The 24,410-nt window shown below is 33.6% G+C and overlaps 3 protein-coding genes and 2 non-coding genes across 5 annotated transcripts; 2 read left to right on the forward strand and 3 right to left on the reverse strand.

Annotated features, from left to right (window-relative positions):
- Positions 1-517: 517 nt before the first annotated feature.
- On the forward strand, positions 518-8,721 carry LOC123905616 (serine/threonine-protein kinase STY8). Its single transcript, XM_045955296.1, has 16 exons — positions 518-965; positions 1,243-1,357; positions 1,559-1,662; positions 1,848-1,967; positions 2,450-2,504; positions 4,378-4,488; positions 4,598-4,648; positions 4,946-5,121; positions 5,211-5,318; positions 5,532-5,605; positions 6,319-6,494; positions 7,015-7,110; positions 7,704-7,784; positions 7,906-7,959; positions 8,050-8,184; positions 8,266-8,721. The coding sequence occupies exons 1-16, from the start codon at positions 772-774 to the stop codon at positions 8,341-8,343; spliced, it is 1,728 nt and encodes a 575-aa protein (XP_045811252.1). The 5' UTR covers positions 518-771; the 3' UTR covers positions 8,344-8,721.
- A 1,237-nt stretch (positions 8,722-9,958) lies between these two features.
- On the reverse strand, positions 9,959-10,119 carry LOC123911894. Its single transcript, XR_006810767.1, has one exon. It is a non-coding gene; the product is annotated as a U1 spliceosomal RNA (small nuclear RNA).
- A 1,737-nt stretch (positions 10,120-11,856) lies between these two features.
- LOC123911921 lies at positions 11,857-12,007 on the reverse strand. The gene has a single exon (XR_006810790.1). It is a non-coding gene; the product is annotated as a U4 spliceosomal RNA (small nuclear RNA).
- Positions 12,008-12,899: 892 nt separating this feature from the next.
- Positions 12,900-14,947, reverse strand: LOC123905618 (thiosulfate sulfurtransferase 16, chloroplastic-like). The gene is made up of 7 exons (XM_045955297.1): positions 14,712-14,947; positions 14,528-14,608; positions 14,312-14,428; positions 14,077-14,150; positions 13,424-13,494; positions 13,265-13,318; positions 12,900-13,119 (listed from the first exon to the last, which is right to left on the reverse strand). The coding sequence occupies exons 1-7, from the start codon at positions 14,786-14,788 to the stop codon at positions 13,045-13,047; spliced, it is 549 nt and encodes a 182-aa protein (XP_045811253.1). The 5' UTR covers positions 14,789-14,947; the 3' UTR covers positions 12,900-13,044.
- A 5,425-nt stretch (positions 14,948-20,372) lies between these two features.
- Positions 20,373-23,770, forward strand: LOC123905619 (thiol-disulfide oxidoreductase LTO1). The gene is made up of 6 exons (XM_045955298.1): positions 20,373-20,761; positions 21,306-21,565; positions 21,659-21,771; positions 22,765-22,912; positions 23,341-23,478; positions 23,583-23,770. Exons 1-6 carry the CDS (start codon positions 20,428-20,430, stop codon positions 23,655-23,657), a joined length of 1,068 nt encoding a protein of 355 aa, XP_045811254.1. The 5' UTR covers positions 20,373-20,427; the 3' UTR covers positions 23,658-23,770.
- The last annotated feature ends 640 nt before the right edge of the window (positions 23,771-24,410 follow it).

The following is a 24,410-nucleotide window of genomic DNA, read 5'->3' on the forward strand; positions in this document are numbered from 1 at the left end:
AAAAACCTTTAGTTATCAGCAAATTTTTTAATAAGTAAACAAAACGATGGGGTTTCAAAATTATTTAAAAAATATATAAAATATAAAATAAGCACATAAACAAATATATAATAATTAGTCCATGAAATTCGCGATAATACTCTTATTGAAAATGCTCTTAAAATTTTTGTATTTTATTTTTTATTGTTATATATTACAGCTAATTAGACCCATGCACCGCATGGGTCAAAGTTCTAGTTTATCGAATTCTAAAATTTTAAGAGTGTATTTGATAGTTTACTCAAATGAAATCAAACATTGATCCACTAGTTTAGCAAGTATTGTCATGTGACACACATACATTTAATTTAATTTATTTATTATATATTCTCATCTGATTAAGCTAATTTAATCCCTTATCAACAAATAATTAAATACAGTAATAATTTGCCTGGTGTGTCCATTTTGAGCGGTAAGTAGGTCCCAGTCTGACGTGGATAGCTGAGAACAAACTTCGCCGAACCCAAAAACACTGAATCAAACCAATCCAAAACCAAACCTGTAGTAGTAGTAGTAGTAGCAGCAAAAATATTATAAACTTTTTCTCTTCAACAACTAACTCAAAATCTCAACAATAATTCTCTTCCCTTTCCCTTTCCCGTTTCGTCTTTTCTCTTCAATTTCTCGCGATCTCATTTCTCTCTCTTCTTCTTCTTCTTCTTACTACTATTTATTTACCACTACTACTGGTTTTGTTGCTGATCGTGTTTCGTTTGATTCTCGTTTACTCTCATGGTGATCGAGAACGACATTGAAAGTTGCGGAAGTAGAGCGGTTCAATCACACGCGAATCCTCGTCATCACCGTCAAAAGCTTGAAGTATACAATGAAGTTCTTCGTCGAATTCTTGATTCCGATTCCGAAGAAGCTCATGTTCCTGGTTTCGATGATCAACTATGGCTTCACTTCAATCGTCTTCCTGCTAGGTCTTTCACCATACTTCAAATTGATTTGATTTAATTTTCTAGTAGTCAAATATTTTTACACGAATTTGTGAATTGTGATGATTTGTGACTAGCGTTTCTGCATGTTCTTCAATCGTTAATTTAAGTTTTATTATGAACTATGATGAAATTGAAAAGAAAAATTAAAAAGGAAGAAAATAGCTGAGTATTTTTGTTTTACTTTACTTTTGTAAGTGGATTTGCCAGAGTGGTTTTTGTACGAGTCTCGTGGTTGGTCACTGTGATTGCTACTACATAGGTATGCATTGGATGTCAATGTGGAAAGAGCAGAAGATGTTCTTGCTCATAAAAGATTGCTCGAGTTGGCAAAAGATCCCGCTAATCGTCCCGCATTTCAAGTTCGCTTAGTACAGGTATATAAAATAGCACTTATAATTTGTTTAAATTACTAGTCTATATGGATTCATTATAGATAATTGGTTGATGTCATTATTGGCATAAGATTTGGAACTTTGGAATCAGCATCTTTATATAAGTTGTTTAAAATTTAAATAAAAATCTAGAGAAGTTATTCATCCTCTGATTGTTTATAATCTGCATTGGCCTTAATGCAGGTATATCCTTTTGGTAGTACACATTATAATGATTCTTCGGTGCATTCAGATCGTTCTGAGAAAGATGATGCACAAAGTTCTCTTAACTATTCTTTAAAGCAGGGGTATGGTTCATACATTGTCTAGTTAGTTTTGTTTTCTATGATGGCCATTGCTCAATCAATGAGAATATTTTTTATTATCCTAACTCTTGTTGAATTGTTCTGAATAATATTATATTTTTATTTGTGTCGTCACTAGCTCACTTGTTTATTTTTTAATGTGTCTCTCGTTTTCTTGGGCAAAATAGAATTCATCCACCACCTACGTTTGGTTCTTCCTCTAACCTTGAAGCTCTTGCACTTCAAACAAATAAAAATAACATCGATGATGGAGACAATGCTATGGGTGTGACACCGAATTTTAACAGGTATGCTTCTTAATAATTTCAGTTTGGACTGTTATTCTTCTAGGCAGGATATTGTGAATGTATTTGTTTTCTTTCATTGTCTTCAGTTAGTAGTATTTTTTAAAAATGGTCTTATGATCAAGTATAAGCAGAAGCATGTGTTTTATGATGAAGTTGATACATTGGTGAAGACTGGGATAAAATCTCACGTTCTTTGATGATAATATTTTTCGAAGTGCAAGCCTCTTGGTAGGGGAATATTTTGTTCTGTTAGGCATTTTGATCTTTTTTTGTAAAATCAGTCAATGGGAAGACAATATATACTGATTGACAAGGTTGTGAGCTCTTAACACTCTAGATCGTGAAGGCTCTCTATTCTCATGTTCTCTAGGGGCATACACAATTGTTTGATTGTTTCCACTAACTTATAGCAGTTAATAAAAGCGTTACACTGTTGTTTAAAATTTTGACTGGTACTGATCTTTTCACTGTTTACATTTTAGGCCCATGCACGAGATTACCTTTTCAACAATTGACAAGCCTAAACTCCTTAGTCAGGTGATTTCCGTTATACTTCTGTAAAATGATCCTTTTAAATCACTGGGTGATATCTCTGTTTAGTATAAATAATCCTAATTTTATTTTACTTTATACTGTATTCTTTGGCATCCAACATGATAATAGCAAATAGCTCTTGCTTTTCTAGCATTTTGACCTGGTTAGAGAACTTCTCGCAAATTGCTATGCTGGAAGTATTTCTTGCTTGTATCAATCATGGACTTATTTATTGCCAATTAATATGGATGCAGTGCTAGGATGTTAATAGCGGCGCTATAGCGCGCTATAGCGCTATAGCGTAGCGTTTTACCACCTCTCTGCTATGCTATAAGACTGCTTTCCGCTATTTAGAGAAGCGGAAATAGCGGCCGCTATTTGTAGGAAAATAGCGTTTTGTTAGCGGTGGCGTAGCGTTTTGGTAGCGCTATTTGGCCGCTTTAGCGTTTTGGAGGGAAAAAATTGATGAAAATCTTTATTTTGGAAATAAATCATAAGTGAGGGGTATTTTGCACTTTTCTACACATCAAAAAGCTACCAACACATCACAACACGTGATTTACTTTTCTATTTGAGTTGTTTCTTCTTTCTTTTCTCACATCACGCTCTTCTCCTCTTCTCCTTCAACGGACTCCTTCACCAAATCACCTCTTCTCCTTCAACATCTCCTTCACCAAATCGACTCCTCTGTTTCCTTTCTCCAAATCAACTGCTCTTCTCCTCTTCTTACAAGGTTTGTTCCTTTCTCAAACCTTAATGTGGTGGAGCTTAGAAGTGAAGATGAGGCAGAAGCAGATGTGGTCTCAAGGGCTTCAAAAGATTAATGGCTTGTCATTATTTTGTCTACTTTTAGAACTTGCTTATGCTTTATTTTAATGGGATGTCATTTTGAGTACTTCTAGAACTTCATGGAATGTTATTAGTCTTTATTTAGAACATATTTTGATGGTAAATGATAATATTTAGTATAATTATTAAGTGAGAAAGTCCTTTTAATTTTGTGTATTTTCCTATTTATGTATGTTGTTGGAATTTATGTTTAATTTGTACATGACCGCTATACCACTATAGCGCTACCCGCTATACTGCAATAGCATTTTTGAGGTTCGGCGCTACGCGCCGCTATCCGAGATTAACAACATAGATGCAGTGTCAAACATAGGCCATTCTGAGACTAGAAAGAAACTAAAAGGTTTTTTTTGTCGAGTTCTGTAAGTTGTAGTTTTCCTAAGTATTCATTTTTCACATATTAAATTGACCATTTATGAATTTATTAATGTACAAGAAAGTATGCTTGACTGAATTACTACCTGCTAATATTTACATGCAATCCCATAGATTTAAACTCTACTACTGATTCACACATGTAAAGATATAATTTAATGTAAAATATAAAGTGCTAAAGAGGAGTATTTTGCATATTTTGAATAGCAGTTGCTCTTTCATATTTTGAATAGCAGAAGTTTCAAATATCCCAATCTAATAAATTTCGAAGAGACTTACATAATTTTAAAACAACGAGAGGAGGATTGCTTCCTTTGCTTATTTTGCAAATTGTAGGCTTTACTCAATTACCCATTGCACAAGAATCAGATTGCTTGGAGTTTTTGAATGAATTTAATTTTGAGGATTTAGTGGTGTAAAAAAAGTTATACATGTTCATTGACGAGTTGTGACACCTTTTAGTGAATTTGACAATTTACATGGGTGTCAAGTCCATTTAACGTCGTGGCAATATGTTACTGGGTGACAATCTATACCTTTTTTACACTAACAATGGATTAAAATTAATTTTTTTAATTATATGATAGAGAAAGTGTACTTTATATTATATATGCTATGATATTTCTCACCCTTGACTATGTATCCATTTCAGTTAACTTCCATACTTGGTGAGCTTGGATTGAATATTCAAGAAGCTCATGCATTTTCCACCTCTGATGGGTTTTCCTTGGATGTCTTCGTAGTTGAGGGATGGCCTAATGAGGTAGTCTAAAAATAGCTAAGCATTAAACTAATAAAGTCACTATCTTCAATTGTATTTTTTTATATTCAAATAATATTTTGATTCTATTGTCTTTTCCTTTTGTCATTAGGAAACTGAGGAGCTTAAAGGTGTGTTGGAAAAGGAAATTTGGAAGGTTAAGGTATATTCCTCAGTTATTCATTTCTTTGGAAATATCTTAATTTTCTTGCTAGCAAGAAAAAGAAAATATCTCCGGTTGCTAGTTGCAATGAGTTTTGATAAGATGTTTCCTATTCAAGATTAAGAATAAGAAGGGAAGATGAAAATCTGCAGTTTGACTTACAAAAAAGGAACTGATAATAATTTGTACGACATGCAAGCAATTGCAACATCTGTTAATATTAGCTGTTCTTTACACTCTTGCAAACTGCTAAAGTTCTTTTGTAAGACTCATTAATATGAAGTATCTGTTCTGTAGGATCAATATCTAACAAATCAGGGCATACTTTATTCCGTAAATGATCAATACCAGACGAGGACAGAATCCTCCCCTGATTGCATACAAATACCATCTGATGGAGCTGATGTCTGGGAAATTGATCCCAGCCAACTAAAATATGAAAACAAAGTTGGCTCTGGATCATTTGGTGACTTGTAAGTTATTTCTGTATGAAAGCATGTTAGAAATCCACATAACTTTTTAAGCTGATGCCTCTCTAACCTCTTTCACTGGACTTCCATAGGTTCAGAGGCAGTTATTGCAGTCAAGATGTGGCTATCAAAGTTCTTAAGCCTGAACGCATAAGTACAGATATGCTGAAAGAGTTTGCACAGGAAGTTTATATCATGAGGTTCGTCTGCATATTTGAATATAATTAGTGGAGCTTCTGTTTTTATCCTACATCAAATGCTTCTGAATATTTTTCGAACATATCTGATAATGTTTCTATTTTGCCTATTTTACTAGATTCTGTATTAGTCCTTTTTTTTTTATCTTAGTCAGTTTTAGTGATATGGTATCCTTGTAGATCTACATAACAATTCTGACTTATCTTTGGCTGCAGGAAGATTCGACACAAGAACGTTGTTCAGTTCATTGGTGCATGTACTCGGCCACCAAATCTTTGTATTGTTACTGGTAAATAGGAGAGGACCCTGAGGATTTATGATTTATGTTTTTGTTTCATACTATGAGTTTAGAGGGTGAGCTGTGAGCCTTGATGCAAGGACAAGGTTACTGCACTGTGACTGTGGGCATGGGTTCTGGTTGTGCAAAACCTTTGCCTATAATGGAGACTGTGTACATACCCTCCCCACACCCCCATAATGGTGGAAGCCTTGTGCACAGCTCCCCTTTCTAGAATTTATCGTCTATAGATATTTGGCAAAGTAGTCTTTATATGGCTTGGACAACTCTCACCCCTTGAGCTAGCTTTTGGGGTTACACCCACTAAGAAGGTATCAATGCTTATTCTAGATTTAATATTAGACCACCGGTACTTGTATACCTCTAGATGACAGTCCTGAGCATGAGTATATGTTATTTTCTATAAGCAACAGGTGTGTTAAATATTTAGGTAAACCACCGCTTCAGATGTCTAGTTCTTACTCCCTACTGTGAGGGGGGTTTGATGAAATCTCATATCTGCTAGAGATATGGCCAAAGTAGTCTTTATAAGGCTTGGGCAATCCACCCACTGAGCTAGCTTTTGGGGTTGAGTTAGGCCTAAGAATCTCCAATTTCCTATTTGTGTTGTATTATCAAGTACTTTAATTGCTAAGATGATTTGGGTGCCTTGTTCAGTAGCCTAATAATTCAATTGTGATGCTTGTGTGATCATGTTTCATCAGAGTTTATGTCTAGAGGAAGCTTATATGACTTTCTACACAGACAAAAGGGCGTGTTTAAGCTACCTTCTTTACTAAAAGTAGCCATTGATGTTTCCAAGGGAATGAACTATCTGCACCAAAATAATATTATTCACAGGGACCTGAAGACTGCCAATCTTCTGATGGATGAAAATGAAGTAAGGGGACTCTGACAAATTGATACTTCGTGTTGTATTTTGAATGTGTTATTGGTCTGTGTTTTTGCTGCTTTTGGTAATATTTAGTTTAACAAATAAATCTCAACAATATTGATCTTATTTCATCAGTTGCAATCCTATATCACTAATGTATTATTTATCTCTACTGTTGAGAAATTGCATTATTTACTCTCCCATTTTCAATTCATAGTTGATTATAGAATTTGTAGATTGAGTGTGTGATAATTTACTTCCATAATTTTGGCTCAATTCATTGATAAACCAAAAATGCAAGTCATCTTGAATTAGAGCAACTACGTCTACAATTTATAGTTTGTATAAGTTAGTTTCAGATGAGTAGTTTTGTAATGCTGGGTTGTCGTCAGCATACTGCATAAAATAAATTCTCGCAATCTTTCCATACACAGTAGTGAGAGGAAAATAATTGCTTGCATTATGTGACTAAAAGCATCTCAACATTATCATTTCGTATGTACTCAAAGAGATTATCCTTTAACAGTTGGTCAAGGTTGCTGATTTTGGGGTCGCCAGAGTGCAAACTCAGTCTGGAGTGATGACAGCTGAAACTGGGACATACCGCTGGATGGCTCCTGAGGTATGATTTTTCTTGAACTTGATGTTACTCTTATGGTTGGATATTTTGGGTGATATCATTGTGCAAAGCAAATTGGGTGATAGTTTGGATGATATTATAGCGAGGCAGTGAGTGGAGATAGGGATTCAACTCCTCTAAAGTGAGAAATTCACTTTATGGTGTAAAGTAACCATTAATTAACAATTCAAAGGCAGATATTATATATGTACATGTACATCATAGCAAAACACGAGTTTGTTAAAATAAAATTTTGATTTTCTCACTTTATTATTGTTTGGGCATTCAACTTACACTTCCATTATAGCTACTTTTTTGCTTTCCACAATTGAGATTAGAAAAGATGAAATCATGGCCACTTTATTTTTATTATTTCTTGCCTATTTCCTTACCAAGCATGTAATGCATGCATTGGCACTTAATTTAAGTTCCATTCATATCTTCATCAAGCATGCTTTTAAAGTTTTGAGATTGGACTTCAAAGTGCTTCTATGATAATCATATTTGCATTCCTTTTCTGTTTTTGTTTGTTTTTAAATTTTAACTGTTCCGCAGTACTTCACATCTCTTTCAATTGATTTGACTTTTGCTTACAGGTCATTGAACACAAACCATATGACCAGAAGGCAGATGTTTTCAGTTTTGGAATAGCACTTTGGGAGCTTTTAACTGGAGAGGTGAGCACTTTCATGTCAGGCAGTGAGCTTTGCTGCTTCATCTTTTATTCGTTTTTTGTCTCAGACATTGAAAAGCCTTATACCACTGCTATCTCACTATATATCTATTTATTGTAACCAGCTGCCTTACTCTTACTTGACCCCATTACAAGCAGCAGTTGGTGTGGTGCAAAAGGTTTTTATTCTTTCCTCTTTACGGACAATTTTTTCGTTAACATTTTTCTCGTTTATGCACAATAATTCTATATGGCTTAATTTGCTATAGGGTCTACGGCCTACAATTCCCAAAAATACACATCCAAGAATTTCTGAACTACTACAGCGGTGCTGGCAACAAGATCCAAAGGAGAGACCAGCTTTCTCTGAAATAATTGAAATTCTTCAACACATAGCAAAAGAGGTAAACTATTAAAGTTTTGAAAAATAGCACAAAGTCGAACTTGGACCTATTTAACATTTTTGAGTTTCGTGTTTCTACCAGGTCAATGATGAAAAATTAGGACATAAAGATAAGTCATCCCACGGTTTTCTCTCATCACTTAGGCGCGGCCATCACTGATGATACTGATACCCATACAAGGATCATTCAAGAGTGTAACCTTTTTGTTCTGTACAGTAGTCTGACCAAAGATCAATTGAGTTTGGTTCTTTCTGCTCTTGGAAAATCCCATTCTACTGTGCCATTGCCTTAATTTTTTTTGTCACAATCTGCGCCTCTCTTCTTTGGTCCTCTCAACTATTGTTATTCATAAGCGAGTAGGATGGATGCAAGAGCAGTGGCGGTCGAAAATTCAAGGCCATGTAATGTTAAATCTTTGTTTTGTTTACCACGTTTTTCGAATTGGAGTTTTTTCTATGCACTCCCGCTGTATCCAAAACCACTTTGATTTTTACTGGTAAAAACATCATGACTACGAGATGTATAAGGCTTGATAAATTTGGTATATGCTAGTATGCTACGAAGTAATTCAATTTAAAAATAAACCAGGAAATTTTAACTCAAAAGTCGGTATCATTTGTTTTCATGACAAACATAAGTATGTATTAACACCACGATGGACTAAATTGTACTTGTGTTTGCATGCAATGGATGTGAAAAACAAAAATCTTGTGAAGTAGTGGTATTGTCAACTAAGAACAATTGTGGTGTTAAATGCCAACCAATCATTCACTCTTCACTGGCTTAACTTCAATGGTTATTTATTTATTATTACTAAGCTAGTTTTTGTTTTCACATTATTGCTGCGTTTTCATTCACTTTTGAAATTTTTAGTTTCTATTTTATCACTGTGAATAGTGGTTCGAACGCAAGAAAACGTTTGTTGATACGTAACGTAACCAAACGAGCATCAAGGAGTTTAATCTAGATTTTGATTGAGTCTTAATTATAGTTGATATTGTAGGACTTGAACCAAGTTTTGTTTTAGAGATGAAAGTAATGAATCTGAATCAGTGTGGTGAGAGTTGATAATCCACATACATAATACATATTGGATTTGACAAATTAAAATTACCCTTGATGTTTTACTAAGGATGCGTCATTTTTGTAAGAGTGCTTTATTTTAAACGAGATGAATTACTTTATCAACCTACAATTCAAAATGGTGGTTGTTCAACATCAATGTTTTCGCGACAAATATTCTCCACATGTCAAGGTTTTCAAGGGTATTCTCAATCTCATCGTATAAGACCTTAGGAACTTCCCAATAATCAATTGCAGTTCAGACCATTAGTTCTCATTCACCATTGTTTGGATCGAAGAAAAAGCTACGAAGTCCATGAATTTATCGTTTATACATGTACAAGCAATTTTTCTCAACAAAAATGTAAAAGGACACTAAAAAGTCTAGGGATAAGGTAGAAATAAATCATGGGAATAAAAGAATTCATATATTAATATCATTCAACGTTTATCCATGAGGAAACTTTGTACGTTTACTTATGAAAACCAGAAGTTTCTAATTTCTATATTTATTGGTAACAACTGACCAGCTTCTATGTTTCTATACAACTCATGTTTGCATTACTACAACTCACAGTCCAGAAGCAACAAAACTGATGGCAAAGATCCTTCAATCAAAATCTGAATAACACGACTAGTCCTATTCTGATAATGATTCTGTTTCAAAGATCTTATAATGTTACTTAAGGAACAACATTTAGAACTAAAATTGGGAGGGGCCGCGCGAACGCAGGCCCCCACAGCAACAAATTATGATGTAGACTCCACCACTTGGGTAGATCTTAGGCTAGCACCCCTCCTAAGTGCAATGGAGGTCACTTGCCTAGGCCATGGACCTTCTTGATCATCCATTGACCCCATCCAGGTAAGTAAGTTCCAATGTAACATACACTTCTCTTTTATAACACATGCTGCATCCTACTAGACTCAGTTTTAGCGATGTGGGACTCTAATAATATGGACTATGATTTATTTTATAGAAGGGAAAACAAAAAAGACCAGCTTCCATAACACCATTCAAGTTGCAGTAAATTGTGATTAGTCAGAGAATGTATACATGAATATTTATTTAAATAGTAAATCCAAATATACGCAAAATAAATAATACTCCGTATCTAATATTTATTGTTGAAAGTAGACAACAAAAGGGTGAACTTGGAGACATTGGAAAAGTTCTTATTAGGAGGTTCAGTGTTCAAACATTTTAAAAAATAGTTGGAGATCAAAAATTCTTTACAATAATATATCTAAAAAATAAAGACAGTTCAGATTCTATGAGTATAATTGTGTGTTCACAGAAGATCAGTTAGTATGGCTAGAGGAACAACATGGAAATTACTCGGTAAGATCCGATTAAAGATGATATATGAGGAACAGACCCATGTCATTGAATTACAAAGTAGAAGGAGAATGGAACTATTTGTAGGGGCTGTTTACCATCTCGAGTTCGTCTCAGTTGTTCAATGTCTAGCACTATCCAATATGTACAAAAAATGACGAAGACGACTGCCATGTCTTTTCCGATTGCAGAAACAATGGGAAAATGTGGAACGAAACTGGCCTAGGAGCTGTTATCGAGGGACGGATACAGACTGTCACAAGAGTGGCAGAGGTGTTGTTTGACATTTGTAAGGTGGAGGAAGCTCATGGGGCTGGCCTAGTTGCTGTCGTGGCCTTCATGATTTGGAAGAACAGAAACAAATGGATATGGAATGGAGTAAAGGACCAAGAAAGGGTGATAGCTAGTCGAGTTGTGCATCTAATCGGAGATTGGAATGCTGTTAATTTGGCACATCAGCAAGGAGCAACATCTTTACAAGAGAGTGCAGAAACACAGTGGCAGCGTCCAGAGCTAGGAAGGTGGAAATGTAATGTGGATGCGAGCTTTTACGAGCCTGCTGGGCACACGGGTTGAGGTTGGTACATCTGCGGTTCTCAAGGGCAGTTTATGTCAGCAGGTTGTAATTAGATCCGAGAGAAGCTTACTGCAATTGAAGGTGAAGCAATAGCGCTATTAGAAGCATTACGTGAAACGATTACTAGAGGATGGACCGATATTGTGTTTGAAAGTCACACTCTAAAATAGTGGTGGATGCCCCCAACCGTATCCCGTACTTCTATTGAAACAGAATGGTTTCATGTTCTTCATTGATTGGTTATTCGTCTCCATTCGTAACACTCTAAAATAGTGGTGGATGCCCCCAACTGTATCTCGTACTTCTTTTGAAACATAATGAAACATAATGGTTTCATGTTCTTTCATTGATTGGTTATTCATCTCCATTCGTATCTATTTTTCCAATTGCGGTGTCAATGAGTTTACAAGATTCAATGGCGTGCCCATACATGTGTGTGGAATCACAACTTCTGTTTAAAGCATCAATTTGTTGATTTTTTTTGTCGTAACTCACAGAAGTTTTAAAACTAATAACAGTGCACAATTTCTTAGATATGATAAATTTCATTGAATTTATGACTCTAATAACAGAGTGCAAACTTCATACTTTAATTTCTTTTTGATTTGACGAACAAACTTTGTGAACATCATGAACAAAAATTTAATTCTAGTTTCAAAGAAAATTAAAATAAAATATTAAACTAAAATTGTAGGACTTTACCCCAAAGGGAGTCCTTCCAGAAATTCTCGAAGGCTTGAGGAGACCCCAAGCCTAAGAGGGGGTTTGGAAATAGTTTTCAACCAGCAATAGACGCGCCTCGGTTAGTACCTCATTAGCTGCGTCATTGCCCCAAGCGCAAAGATGCTTTCTACAACCCAACTTTGCTTGCTTTTATATATACTTCAGACGCATCCTGTTTTGCATATGGGCGATGTGGGACTAAATACATAGAACTTGGAAAATTTACTCCCCACTTACCACACTTTATCCTCCAACAAAACTCAATTATATATACCTCATTCAACATTCTTTGGACTTAGCAACAACACTCCAAAATCAAATTATTCATGAATATGCATGTACAAAATGGTAGATCGTAAAAATCTGATGATAATGAAAGGAAATATAGAAGCAAAAACCATGAGCTTTTCAGTGCTGCTAAGCTAACAAAAACACTTCTATATCTTCTTATTCATCGTATTTTCCATTCTTTGTACTGAACAAAAAGACTTAAAAAACACTTCGAGATCTTAGTATCATGATAATGAAAAGATGTGTAGGAACTACAGACTTCAGTAGTGTGATTCAAATTGATTTTGCAGATAAAAAACTTCATGTTTTTTTTTTAAATGGCCTTTTCCTTGTTGTTTAAATGTCCAATTTAGATTAGTTTTATTTGTACCAAGTCTTTTGAGTGTTATGTTTTTATAAGTTCACATAATGATGTCAAGCGCCACATAATGATGTGTGCCATATGTGTATGTTTGATATCACACTAAGTATGTCAGAATCAAGGTGACCTACCGTGATTTTGCAGAAGCTACATAAGCTACAAAGTCTAGCTTCTGCAAATTCACTAGTGGCTATAGTCTTGTAGACTTACATGTCATGATTTCTTCTTCTTGGTATCATACAGAGTTATATAGCTATAGCATTATTTCATTAAATATATCATGGTTTGATCTTTGAACTATAAAGATGGGATGGCATCATCAACAACACATGAAGCCAATAGAGAGATTTTCCTTGGAAAGTTTGATAAATAAAGTTTATTAATTGTTGATATCTAAATATATAAAATCATTCCACCCACAACCTTCCTTTTTATGCATTTACATGATCCAACCAGAATACTTATACTTATTATTCTATATACAGTTTCAGGTCCAATCAGAATACTTCATTGTTCTGTAGGAAGTCCATTTTGGGTCCATGAAGCATAACCACCAGCTATGTCTGTGAGTCCAGTGAATCCCTATACAATGCAAAAAATGTGTCACTACACAATCTTTGAGCTCAGCTTTTTCAAGATTGATATAAGATAATTAAGTATCTCTATGAAAACACTGATTTCAACCGCAATTGTCTAAATATTAAAGTTATGGCATTGAAAGGCTTACAGAAGCTAACAAGTCAGTGGCAGCCATCATAGACCTTTTACCAAGCTGACATCCCTACAAAAATAAGAACATTAACAGATTAGTTAAGTTGGATTGGAGTACATGAAAATTTCACAGAATCTAATGACTACTCTACTGGCAAACAATATGTGTACTCACAACAATAATTTCATCTTCTTTTCTAAATTGTGAGGAGACCTCTTTAACAAAATTGCTGTTCTTTGTCATCCCTGAACACATGAACAAAAAAATTACATCGACATCATACAACATATGAATATACAAATACACTAAAATAAAAGACTCTAATGAGTTGGTTACCGACTTAGATCTTTACGGCCTTTTTTTCCCAAACTTCGATCGTTGGATTAATCAAATGGCTAAGAATAGTATATCTCGGGCTTTAGATTAATCCAACCAATCATGTTTGGTTCAAGAGGCCTAAAGGATCCAGAATGAAAAGATGGCCACTTATATGACCCTCCACAATAATAACCGCTTTATCTATATTTGAGCTTTCAAATGAAATGCTTGCATTTCAAATATGAGTCTCACACATTGACATAATGTAGGAACTATCATGTGCATTATATGCCTTGGCATAGGCATAGGACTTATAGTAAAATTCCAAGTTCAATGAACAAGCTAATGAGTAAACATCAAGTAGTACTAAATAATTTTCATTGGAAGGGAACTTAGACTTATATGAATCAACTAAGAAGCTAAACTCAAAACTGATAATATTACAATAACTACCATTAAACATAGTATATTACTACTACTAGTATAGTATTTGAGGATTGAAATAGAACCTGATCCAACTCTATACATATAAGGTATGTTAATTGCACCAGGAGCATGTCCAGCATTAAACTCTTCAGGGGTCCTGCATAATCACAAAAAACACTAATTAATTAGCTTCTTCCAAATCACAATTAATTACATGTATTTAATCATCTTCAGTCCTACAAATTACATATAGTTTTGTAGTTTTAGTGACTAAAAACATATTTAAGTCTTAATTAAATTGGTTAATAATTAATTTACCTTACATCCAAATACTTATGACCAGCTAGAAAAAGCTCGTGTGCTACACGCACTGGCACTGAAGTTGGAACACCAACAATAGTGTCCTCCAAATTCCCTTTTAAACTACACATCGTGCTTCAATATAAATAAAACAATAAAACACGTTACTTATGAGTTATGAATGATCAACAACATTAAGGTTCTGTTTTATTGAAGCTTGTGAATTATGCTTACCGGAAATTTGAAAACTTTGGTTGAACAACAACGGTTCTGTGTTCCATGTTAATGTTGGAATTAGATTTTATAAACGAAAATCTGCACGTAATAAAAGTAATACTTATGAAGTTGAGAAAACAGAGACAATAAAGTAGTAAACAAAAGAAGAAAACAAAAACATAGATTGAAGTGTGACAGACACCTTGTTATGTTCTTCCGTAGAATTGGAGGGCATGAATGGAAGCAAACGGCGGAGACATCGAACGACGTTGCTATCATCGTTGCCGTTTACTATTTTATTTTGAACAACAATAATAGATATTAGATAGATGCAATGCAAACGAGTGGTTATCTTTTTTATGAATGAAATTATATTTTGAGGTTGCTGTTGTAAAACTCAAGATTTTAAACTCTTCCCCCCATACATCTTTATATACAACAACACTCAATCAATTTTCTACATTTTTTTTATACTAATCACTAGTAATAATTCAATAATTTAGTTAAGTACATTTCTTATTTATCAATAATGTATTTATTCGTAATATGAATTAGATGAGTCAGATTCTCAATAAATCTAAAAAATAGACTTTCTCGTATATTATTTAAGATCGGAGGAAATAATTGATTTATATGTTCTATATTATATTATCATATACATGGAAGAGTGTTATGTAAGGGTCGGAATAGGTCAGGCAGGGGCCTATGGCCTAGCCTATAAGGCCAAACCAGACCAGTTTATTTTTTAAAATAGAGCAGATTAAAACTTTTTTATAAGTCTATTTAGCTAAAAATGTCAGACCGCAGACCATTAAAAAAAGTTTTTAAGGCTTACTAGGCCGGCCTATTTAAGTTAATATGAATATTATTTATATATTAAAATTTGTACTTTATTAAATTATAAATCTATTAACTTTTTCGGTAGTTTAAGTTTATTAATCTACATTAATTTTTAACATATATAAATATCTTTTTTTTTTTTTTTTTTGGTAAAGACATATATAAATATCTTATTATAAACTATAATTGAAATATCGTAACATATATAGTCAAGTTCTCTAAGATATCATGATAAATATCAAAAGGAACATTGGTTTATTGGTTTATAAGTATATTTAAAAATAACTATAATTATTTATTTAAATATTTTCATGTGAAATAGGCTTTTAAATAGACTAACATATCATATCAGACTTTTGAAAGGCTGAGCTCAAACCTAAAAATTAAGCCTATAATAGGTCACAAGTAAAGCTCAGATCTTCGACTTTTTAATAGGCGAGACTCGAGTTTAGCAAAGTCTAACTCCGCCTAGTTTATTCCCACCTGGTAACATTTTACTTGTGGATAAAATGGTTGGTAACAATTATCCTGCTAGTGTTAGATTACTAGATGACACGTAATGAGTGGTATGGTTGCAGGGATAAAGACTCAGTCACAAGTGGGACCAACCACCGAAGACCTAAGAACCGGAAGTTGTCCTAATCTCATCAGTGAATATTATTGGATTGGATAAGTTTACGCATTCCTATGCGGATGGACATACACGTGGCAACCCCATCCCTCATCCCCACTACAATGGACCTTCTCTATAGGCCCAACATAGTTTTACGGAGAAATTTCTAATATAGGCACAAATTCAAATAATTTTATTTTAGGTACACTCATAATAAAGGTAAAAAATTAAAAGAGAAAATCATTAAAGTGATGTTAATTGATGCGATTATTTTATTTTCCTTTTACTTTTGTAAATCTACGTGTGTGCTTAAATTTGTGTTTAAATTCTTTGTGTCTAGACAAGAATACCTCTCGTTTCACCTACTCAAAATAGAAATTTTCTCTCCCCAACATTACACTTATCCACTAAATTTACATTTTTGTCCTAACCAATAAAGTTTAGAACATATTTTCCTAATTTAAATATGATTTTTAATAGAAAAAAATTGACAAAATACATTCTATAGTTTATACAAGGATAAAAATATAAATTTAAAGGGAAATGGAATTTTGTTGGTCGCCCTTATAACTTCCAGCCCACCAAAAATTCAATTTTGTCCATTAGAAGATAATTTTGAAGATAACTTTCCAACACAAAATTTTAGAAGATAATTAATTTACAAAATGAGTGAACTTATATCCATAATAGTACATGATATGTCATTTGCGTTTTTGAGAATATATTTCAGATAATTTTATTGTGTTTAAAAATTAAAACTCCAAAGTCCAAATAGTGTTTGCAAGTATTTATTGTGTTTGAGTGTTTAATTAGTTAGAGTTTGTATATCCTAAGAATTTCTCTATTTGGAATTGGTTAGAATGAAAAAAAAATAAAGATCTTAGGACCCGTTTGGTGCGTCGGATAGGAAAACAGGATAGTATAAAATTAACCTATCATGCTTAAATCCTTTGTTTGGTGCACTAAGAGGAAAGGATAAACTTAACCAATTTTTAATCATATCATGTTGGCTCTTTGTTATTCTTATTCTTATTTTTAGCTAGGACCTCTTTCGATTCTCACTCTCTGCAAAACCGTCTCCTCTCTCCCACTCTTTTCCATCAACAACCTCCCTATCTCCCTGCTCCTGCTCTCAATTCGTGTCTAACTTTCAATTTTTCCCCCTAATTTTTTTTTTTTTTGCACTTATATGTTCCCAATCGAGTTACTTTTAATTCTTAAATTTGGTGCTTATGTTCCTAAATTATTGATTGGAAAAGGGTAAAATGACATTGTTTGTTTGTTTTCCTAATTACTTGCCACCGTTTTGAGTTTTATCTTCATCGCCAATTGTATATATCTTGCAATATGTGAAACCCCATAAGTGCTAAATTGCCATAGGTGGTAAGAAAAATCTATTTTTTAGTTTTGTTGATACAATAAGAAAGATCTATTTTCTCTCTTCTACCTCAAGTTCTATGATTTTTCAATTTACAAATCGTTCTGGAAACAATTTTTATAGCACATTTTATCGATATATTATTTTGTACAATTATATGAAACTATTTTATAAGATTTTTTTTGTGGTATATAAGAATAATTTTGTTACTACATTTATTGTTAATTAAAACAAAAACACAAAAAATAAATAAATAAAAACATTTACTGTTTTATGTGAAGATCAAGTGTGCACCAGAATATGATAAAATAATGCTATCATCTTTTTTATCATGTGTGCCCCCCCAAACACATGACATGATATGTGCTTATCATGTCACTATCCTATCATATTTTTATCCAGCTTCTTATCCTATCATATCTCTATCATATCCTACGCGACAAACGGACCGTTAGGTTCTCTATTACAATTTACAAGTCATGTAAATTTCATAGGGTTTCGGAAGATAACTTTTAAAACATGTGTAATTTTGAAACAGTTTAGAAGTTGCATTCGAAAATCTCCTTTTTGCATTTTCGGAAGATAGCATCCAATTTGTACATGTACAATATAAAAATAATTGGTTAAAAACACACATCGCATGTTTTTTGACATCAAAATGAGTGTACACAACTTTTATGAATGAAACAGTCTTGATTTAATAATAGTAATATAGAAATATAAAATAGGAAAAAAGAAGAGAAGATTAGGGTTCCAATAATATCACATAAGTATTGCTTGCTCAAATAAGGATTACAAAAAAAAATATATATATAAACACTATGATATACTCTAAAAATATAAACTAATCATAGGATAAAGAGATATTATAAATTATTATGAGATACTTTATTATATTTTAACGCTCTCCTCTCAAGTTAAAGCTTGTCAGTTTTAAACTTGTTACAAATATACCCTTTAAAAGGGAAAATCAAACCAACTAGTATCAAAATCATAGTGAACTTTCACGGACCTCGTCCAATGAAGCTGCAATGATATTGGGTTAGATGATGTCCTTTGCTTGAAACAACCAAGTTAAGTGTGTGATTGGTGTCGTTGATTCAACATTGACATTGACGATAGTTGGCAAAATGACTACCAAAAAGAAAAATTAATTATGCCCTCTGGCTTGTCACGTATTTTTTCGTTCACGTGGATTCTTGATTCGGGTGCATCACATCATATGTCATCTGATCATAAGTCTTTTTTGTCTTTAAACCGTAGATCGTCCAAAAAAATTCAGATTGTTGATGGCACTCTCATGTCATCATCAGGAACGTGAATTGAAATATTGTTTCTATTTATCAGTTGTGTGATTCCGGTTACTCGGTTATGTTTTATTCTGCTCATTGTTATGTGTAGGATTCACATTTAGGGACTTTAGTTGGATAAGGTAGTAGAAAAAGAGGACACTGTGTTTTGGATCAGTTTAGACTTCCTTGTACCACGACGTGAATTTAAATCTCTATTTTTATTAGAATCAGTTTTATTAGAATCATGCTTTGTCTTTAGTGTATTTTGTATTCTCTTTTGCTAACATGATATTTAAAGCTTGTTTCGGGAAGTTGCGGAGCCAGGACCATAGCTAGGACATAGTTTAAGGGGTTCAAACTTTGAACGTTATTAATAATTTTTTTTGAGTTAAATATGTTTGTGGTCCATATAGTTTCACAGAATTTATGTTTTAGTCCCTGAAGTTTGTTTTCACACTTTTTAGTCCCTGGAGTTTCACCAGTCAATGTTTTTACTCCTTACTTTTCATTCAACTCGTGCCTACAGTTTGAAATTTTAATTTTTTTTTTCCTGCGGTCACGATTAATACATTATATGAATATTTGTTACAAAAGTTTATATTTTTTTAACAAAAGATGAATTAAATATGAATTTTTTAGTTGTTTGCACATAAAAATTCATAAATAATTCATCTTATGTTAAAAAATTCTAATTTTTTATCGGAAATGTTCTTATAATATGATAAACATGAATACAAAAAATCATTCAAAAATGTGAAAGTATACACAAGTTGGATGAAAAGTATGGACTAAAAACATTGACCGGTGAAACTTCATGGACTAAAAAATGTGAAAACAAACTCCAGGGAGTAAAACGAAAATTCCGGAAACTATAGGGACCAAGAATATATTTAACCTTTTTTTTTTAAACAAACAGACTTAACTCATATCATTGCTTAAAAAATTCTGAATACAAGGAGGACTCAACGTTATTAATAATTATATTCAAAGAAATATGTGTATACTCTCTATAATATTATCTTATCTTCTATGTGATTTTATATTCGTTTTATATTCTAAAGTCACTCAATATTTAAATTATTAACAATGTTGTCAAACACATTTATCTGAAGAAATTCTCAAATTTTTGGAAACTCAACATCGAATGCAACAAGTGGTTCAAGGTGGATCGATTCATGATTATAAAAAAAAATGTGGATCGATTCATGTTCTTATACCATAATAGTAATATAGAAATATAAAATATGAGAAGAGAATGAGGTTAGAGTTCCAATAATAATATTAATATCACATTAGTATTGCTTGTTCAAATACAAATTACAAAGAGAATATCATAAAATATTATGAGATACTTTTTGGATTTAATTGATATGCACCGACGGTGTAAAATAATTTTACACTGTCAACCAATACCAACCATGTTTTCCGTCACATCACCCCACTCCGCCCCACTTTCTTGATATGATATGGCAAAATAATGGTTGTTTATTGGACGATTGTGCAAAACTATTTTACACCGTCGGTGCATATCTATTAAACTCATACATTTTTATATTCTAATTCTAATATTTAAGATACAAAAAACGTGAGAAAAAAATATATTTGGAAGACTCGAGAGTAATATAGGGGTCCAAAGAGCAAAATTCATCAAAACACAGCCCGTTACACTGGCCTTAGAAATTGGGCTTTAAACAAAGCCCATTCTAAAAAAACTGTCCAATCAAACAACTAACAAAGTAACAACAACTCATCAACGAAATGGTGAAGAAAGTAGCCATAAATTTTCCGATTCTCAATGGCTACCTTCACCGTCGCAACACTATTATCACCGTCGTCTTCACGTTTCTTCGCTCCGGTTCAATACAACCGTTCTCCGAACAAACTCAGGCCGAACCTCTTATACAAGAATTGGCACCTTCCGAAGGTGCCACCTCTCAAATGTTCATCTTCATCTTCTGAACCAGAAACCTCTGATTGGACCTATAAGCTCATCTCAGGGATTGCCGGAATCGGATTTCTCGAAACTTCGTATCTTGCTTACCTTAAGCTCACTGACTCCGATGTGTTTTGCCCCGTCGGCGGCGACACCTGCTCCAATATACTTAATAGTGATTACGCCGTCGTTTTTGGTATAATCTCTTTACTTAACTAACTATTAACTAATTTGTAACTAACTTTTATGCATCTTGTTTGTTTCGGAAATGACTTAGGTGTTGTTCCTTTAAATTTTGTTTGCGGTGTTCATCTATCTAAGTAGCACTAAGCCTCGTTTGGATAAACAACTTAATCAAGTGTTTATAGCATAAGCACTTGTAAGTCAAATTATTTATATAAGCTATAAGTTGTTTCCTCAAGTTTTCTTGGAGAGTTTATGGAGATAAGTTATAAACAGCATATAGACATATCATAATTCTCAAACTGTCTCGTAAGTGCTTATGTCAGTCGATAAACTCAAATAAGTCCATTCAATCCGGCCCAAATTCTGTCACATAACATAACACCTAGATACCAGGAATAATTTAAGAAAATAGAAGTTGTCAAGAAGTTCCCAATTTTAAGAGAAGTGATTGTATGTAATTACATGTATGTGTATCATGCTTTTGTTTTTGCTGTTATGAACAATACACATTGTGTTTGAAACGTGTGACCGAGAGCGGTTTTTATGTTTGACAGGTGTACCTCTTCCTTTGATTGGGATCGTTGCGTATAGTTTTGTAGCTGCTCTTAGTCTTCAGTTAGCTACTAAGAACAATTTGCCTTTTGGGATTAACAGATCCAATGCTCATTTAATATTGCTTGGAAGTACAACCTCAATGGCAACTGCCAGTGCTTATTTTTTGTACATTCTAACTACATCGTTCTCTGGATCATCCTGCTCCTATTGCCTACTTTCAGTTCTCTTGTCGTTCTCCTTATTCTTTATCACACTCAAGGTTACCTATGTTAAAGCCTTTATTATCTAATTTTGCATTTCCTTTTTGTGTTGCAGTCTAATTGATACTGTTTTTTTGAAATTTCTGTTACAGGACATTGGATTGCAAGAGAAGTATAAACAACTAGGCTTGCAATTGATTATTGCTAGCTTGGTGATTCTCACGCTGAACACCTCATATAGCAGCGCTAAATCTGCCTCCTCAAGGTGAATATTATTGTATAGCTCTCCTATAATGTTGAATAATTTCAATTTATTGTCTGGTTCATTTTACCGGAGATGTAGTACAATCGTGTTGTTACTCATCAATAGCTGCGGTTTCACTAGGTTGAACAAATTTTAGGTGAATGTTAGGAACCAGAAATTAAGAACCGAAACATGAATTTAGAGAGCAATGATTTGTACTATTATGTGAGAAAATAAGGAATTTACAGAAGAGAAAACTCTATCTGCCACAAGGCGAGGGCCCTATATAGAGCAGTGGCTCTCCATTCTATTACAACTTCAATATTCTCAAAGATAACCTCCTCCCAGGTCCCTCCCTCTATTTATCAACACTTCTCTAACAGAAATGGTTTCATAATTCCTTCTTTCCAGTCATGCTGCCAGCTCAGTTTATTTTCCCTTCAACACTCTTCTTTCTCTTGCATGAGTACACATTCTTAGGCCCATTAGTTACTTGCTGGACCAATTGAACCTCTGGGCCCAGTAAACAAGGTTGGGCTCTAAGTTCTAACAGTGAAAAACTAGTCTCGAATTGTCATTTTGAACCGTCTTTTGATGCCTACTTTGAAGTTGGAATTGTCTGTTCATGAAATTTTACAATCAGGCTTTTAGCTCATGGCTAATATTCCCTTATCAAATATTTAATTTTTCTCATATGTTCAGTTTTATTCACGGTGAGTTTGATATGACATCAGTAGAATGTATTTATTCTGGTTTGGAACACTTTGCACAGCCTTCATATATGTTCTGTGCTTTAGAACTAATTTGGGTTTTGGCACAAATACATAGCAAATGGAAGTAGCAACCCTCAAGTAGTTTTGATAATGAAATTAATTAGCATTAGTGTTGTCACGCTCATATGTTAGCTTTGGTCTCTCCTTTTCTCGGTTGAGAAGGAATCAAGGTGAATTGTTATGCCTGTGAGATACAATTTGAATTTGAAATTCACAAATTGTTTGTTGTCTACTTTTGCAGCATGGCTATAATTGAGCTGCCATATTTTGCAACCGAGATTACAACTCCTTCAAGCCCCTTTGCTCTGTCTCTAGCAAAGTATTTGCACTCCATAGGAGCTAAAATGTATGGAGCTTTCTGGTGTTCACACTGTCAGGAACAAAAAGCGGTACATGATTACTTATAGTTCCTTTTAAAATTTCTAGCCTTACTAAATGGAACAATTATCATTCGTGATCTATGCCATTCATTTGTTTCGATGAAATTGCCATGATTTTAGTCAATTCTGAATGACTTGTATAAAGATCAAACTAGTTGTCAGAATCCAACTTCAGCAATGTAACTTTCAATAAAGGCCTCACTATCTAATGGACACTCTTTGTGAAGATCTCTTCTTGGTTTCAATTAGAATCATAAATTCTGTTTTTACATCTTCATGCAAACTTTACTGTTCTTGTTAGTCATCTAATTCCCTGATATAGGAATATCACAGCACAGTAACTTCATTTTATTTTTTTTCAAACGCATTTTCTATTCTTGATAATCTTGTCTAACATGCATTCAAGCACAATTATTTACTTCAACCTCTTGATACAGATGTTCGGACGTGAGGCCGCCAAGCAATTGGATTATGTGGAATGTTTTCCTGATGGATATCGAACAGGAACTAAAATGATCGATTCGTGCATAGACGCAAAAATAGAAGGTTTCCCTACATGGATTATTAATGGCCAGGTAAAGAATATCTTATGCAAAAACTGCAATTTATAACCGTGAACCGCTCTGATCTGCTCTGCTAAAATTTGTTTTGATCTCATTACATCTTTCATCTCCTGTAGGTTCTGAGTGGTGAAGTAAAATTATCGGAGCTGGCACAAGCGTCTGGTTATAGTGAATCCGATCAACCTAGTTAATGTTTTTGACTGAAAGTAACAAAGATAGCTTTGTAGAAGCATATGTACATTGTACAGCTTGTAACATGGATATAAAATTCATTTTGCACTATATGCTTAAAGATATAATAACATGCCTCTGGGTCCACTGCAGTAAAAAAAAGCCGCACTTAACACATTATTAATCAATTCGACCGTTGAGGCTCAATACTATCATGTATGTGTTAATTCTTGATGTCGATGAAGAGCTATGTGAAGACTGTGTCTCTTCGAAGAAACTTAGATGACAAGATATACATGCACTAACTTAAAGATTTAAACTAATAAAAAAAAAAAAAGGAGAGTAAGGTATGAAAATTAAAGAAGAGTTTTTTATGACATGCAACAAGCTCCAAGAAGATGATGATACAAGATGTTTGAGAGCTTCGTGCACAAGGAAGGTTTCCGCAAGTGCAACGATGACCATTGTTGCTTCTTCCAGAGACATAAGTTCGGTAATATCTTTTTTCTACTTTATGTCAATGAAATGTTAGTATCAAGCTTATATATGGACGAGAACAAAAACTTGAAGACGTGATTGTCAAAAGAATTTGACATAAGAGACTTGGATCCTGCAAAGAAGATCCCTGGAATTCAAATCACAAGTTATAAGTAAAAAAGAATTTTACAAGCATCTCAGACAAAGTACATCAATTGCGTTATGTAAATATTCAACATGGGCAATACCAAACCGATTAGTAACACCTTTGACAAGTAATTTTTGCCTAACTAAGG

The sequence above is a fragment of the Trifolium pratense genome, linkage group LG2, assembly GCF_020283565.1.
Source record: "Trifolium pratense cultivar HEN17-A07 linkage group LG2, ARS_RC_1.1, whole genome shotgun sequence".
NCBI lineage: Eukaryota > Viridiplantae > Streptophyta > Magnoliopsida > Fabales > Fabaceae > Trifolium > Trifolium pratense.

Excerpts from the sequence above, each read along its gene's own strand:
- LOC123905616 (XM_045955296.1), top strand. The coding sequence starts at position 772 with ATGGTGATCGAGAACGACATTGAAAGTTGCGGAAGTAGAGCGGTTCAA. Across the intron at positions 1,968-2,449 it reads GTGACACCGAATTTTAACAG|GCCCATGCACGAGATTACCT; the intron begins GTATGCTTCTTA and ends TTTACATTTTAG. Across the intron at positions 2,505-4,377 it reads AGCCTAAACTCCTTAGTCAG|TTAACTTCCATACTTGGTGA; the intron begins GTGATTTCCGTT and ends TATCCATTTCAG.
- LOC123905618 (XM_045955297.1), bottom strand. The coding sequence starts at position 14,788 with ATGATAGCAACGTCGTTCGATGTCTCCGCCGTTTGCTTCCATTCATGC. Across the intron at positions 14,429-14,527 it reads CCAAAGTTTTCAAATTTCCG|CACGATGTGTAGTTTAAAAG; the intron begins GTAAGCATAATT and ends TTTATATTGAAG. Across the intron at positions 14,151-14,311 it reads CATAAGTATTTGGATGTAAG|GACCCCTGAAGAGTTTAATG; the intron begins GTAAATTAATTA and ends GTGATTATGCAG.
- LOC123905619 (XM_045955298.1), top strand. The coding sequence starts at position 20,428 with ATGGCTACCTTCACCGTCGCAACACTATTATCACCGTCGTCTTCACGT. Across the intron at positions 22,913-23,340 it reads ACTGTCAGGAACAAAAAGCG|ATGTTCGGACGTGAGGCCGC; the intron begins GTACATGATTAC and ends CTCTTGATACAG. Across the intron at positions 23,479-23,582 it reads CATGGATTATTAATGGCCAG|GTTCTGAGTGGTGAAGTAAA; the intron begins GTAAAGAATATC and ends CATCTCCTGTAG.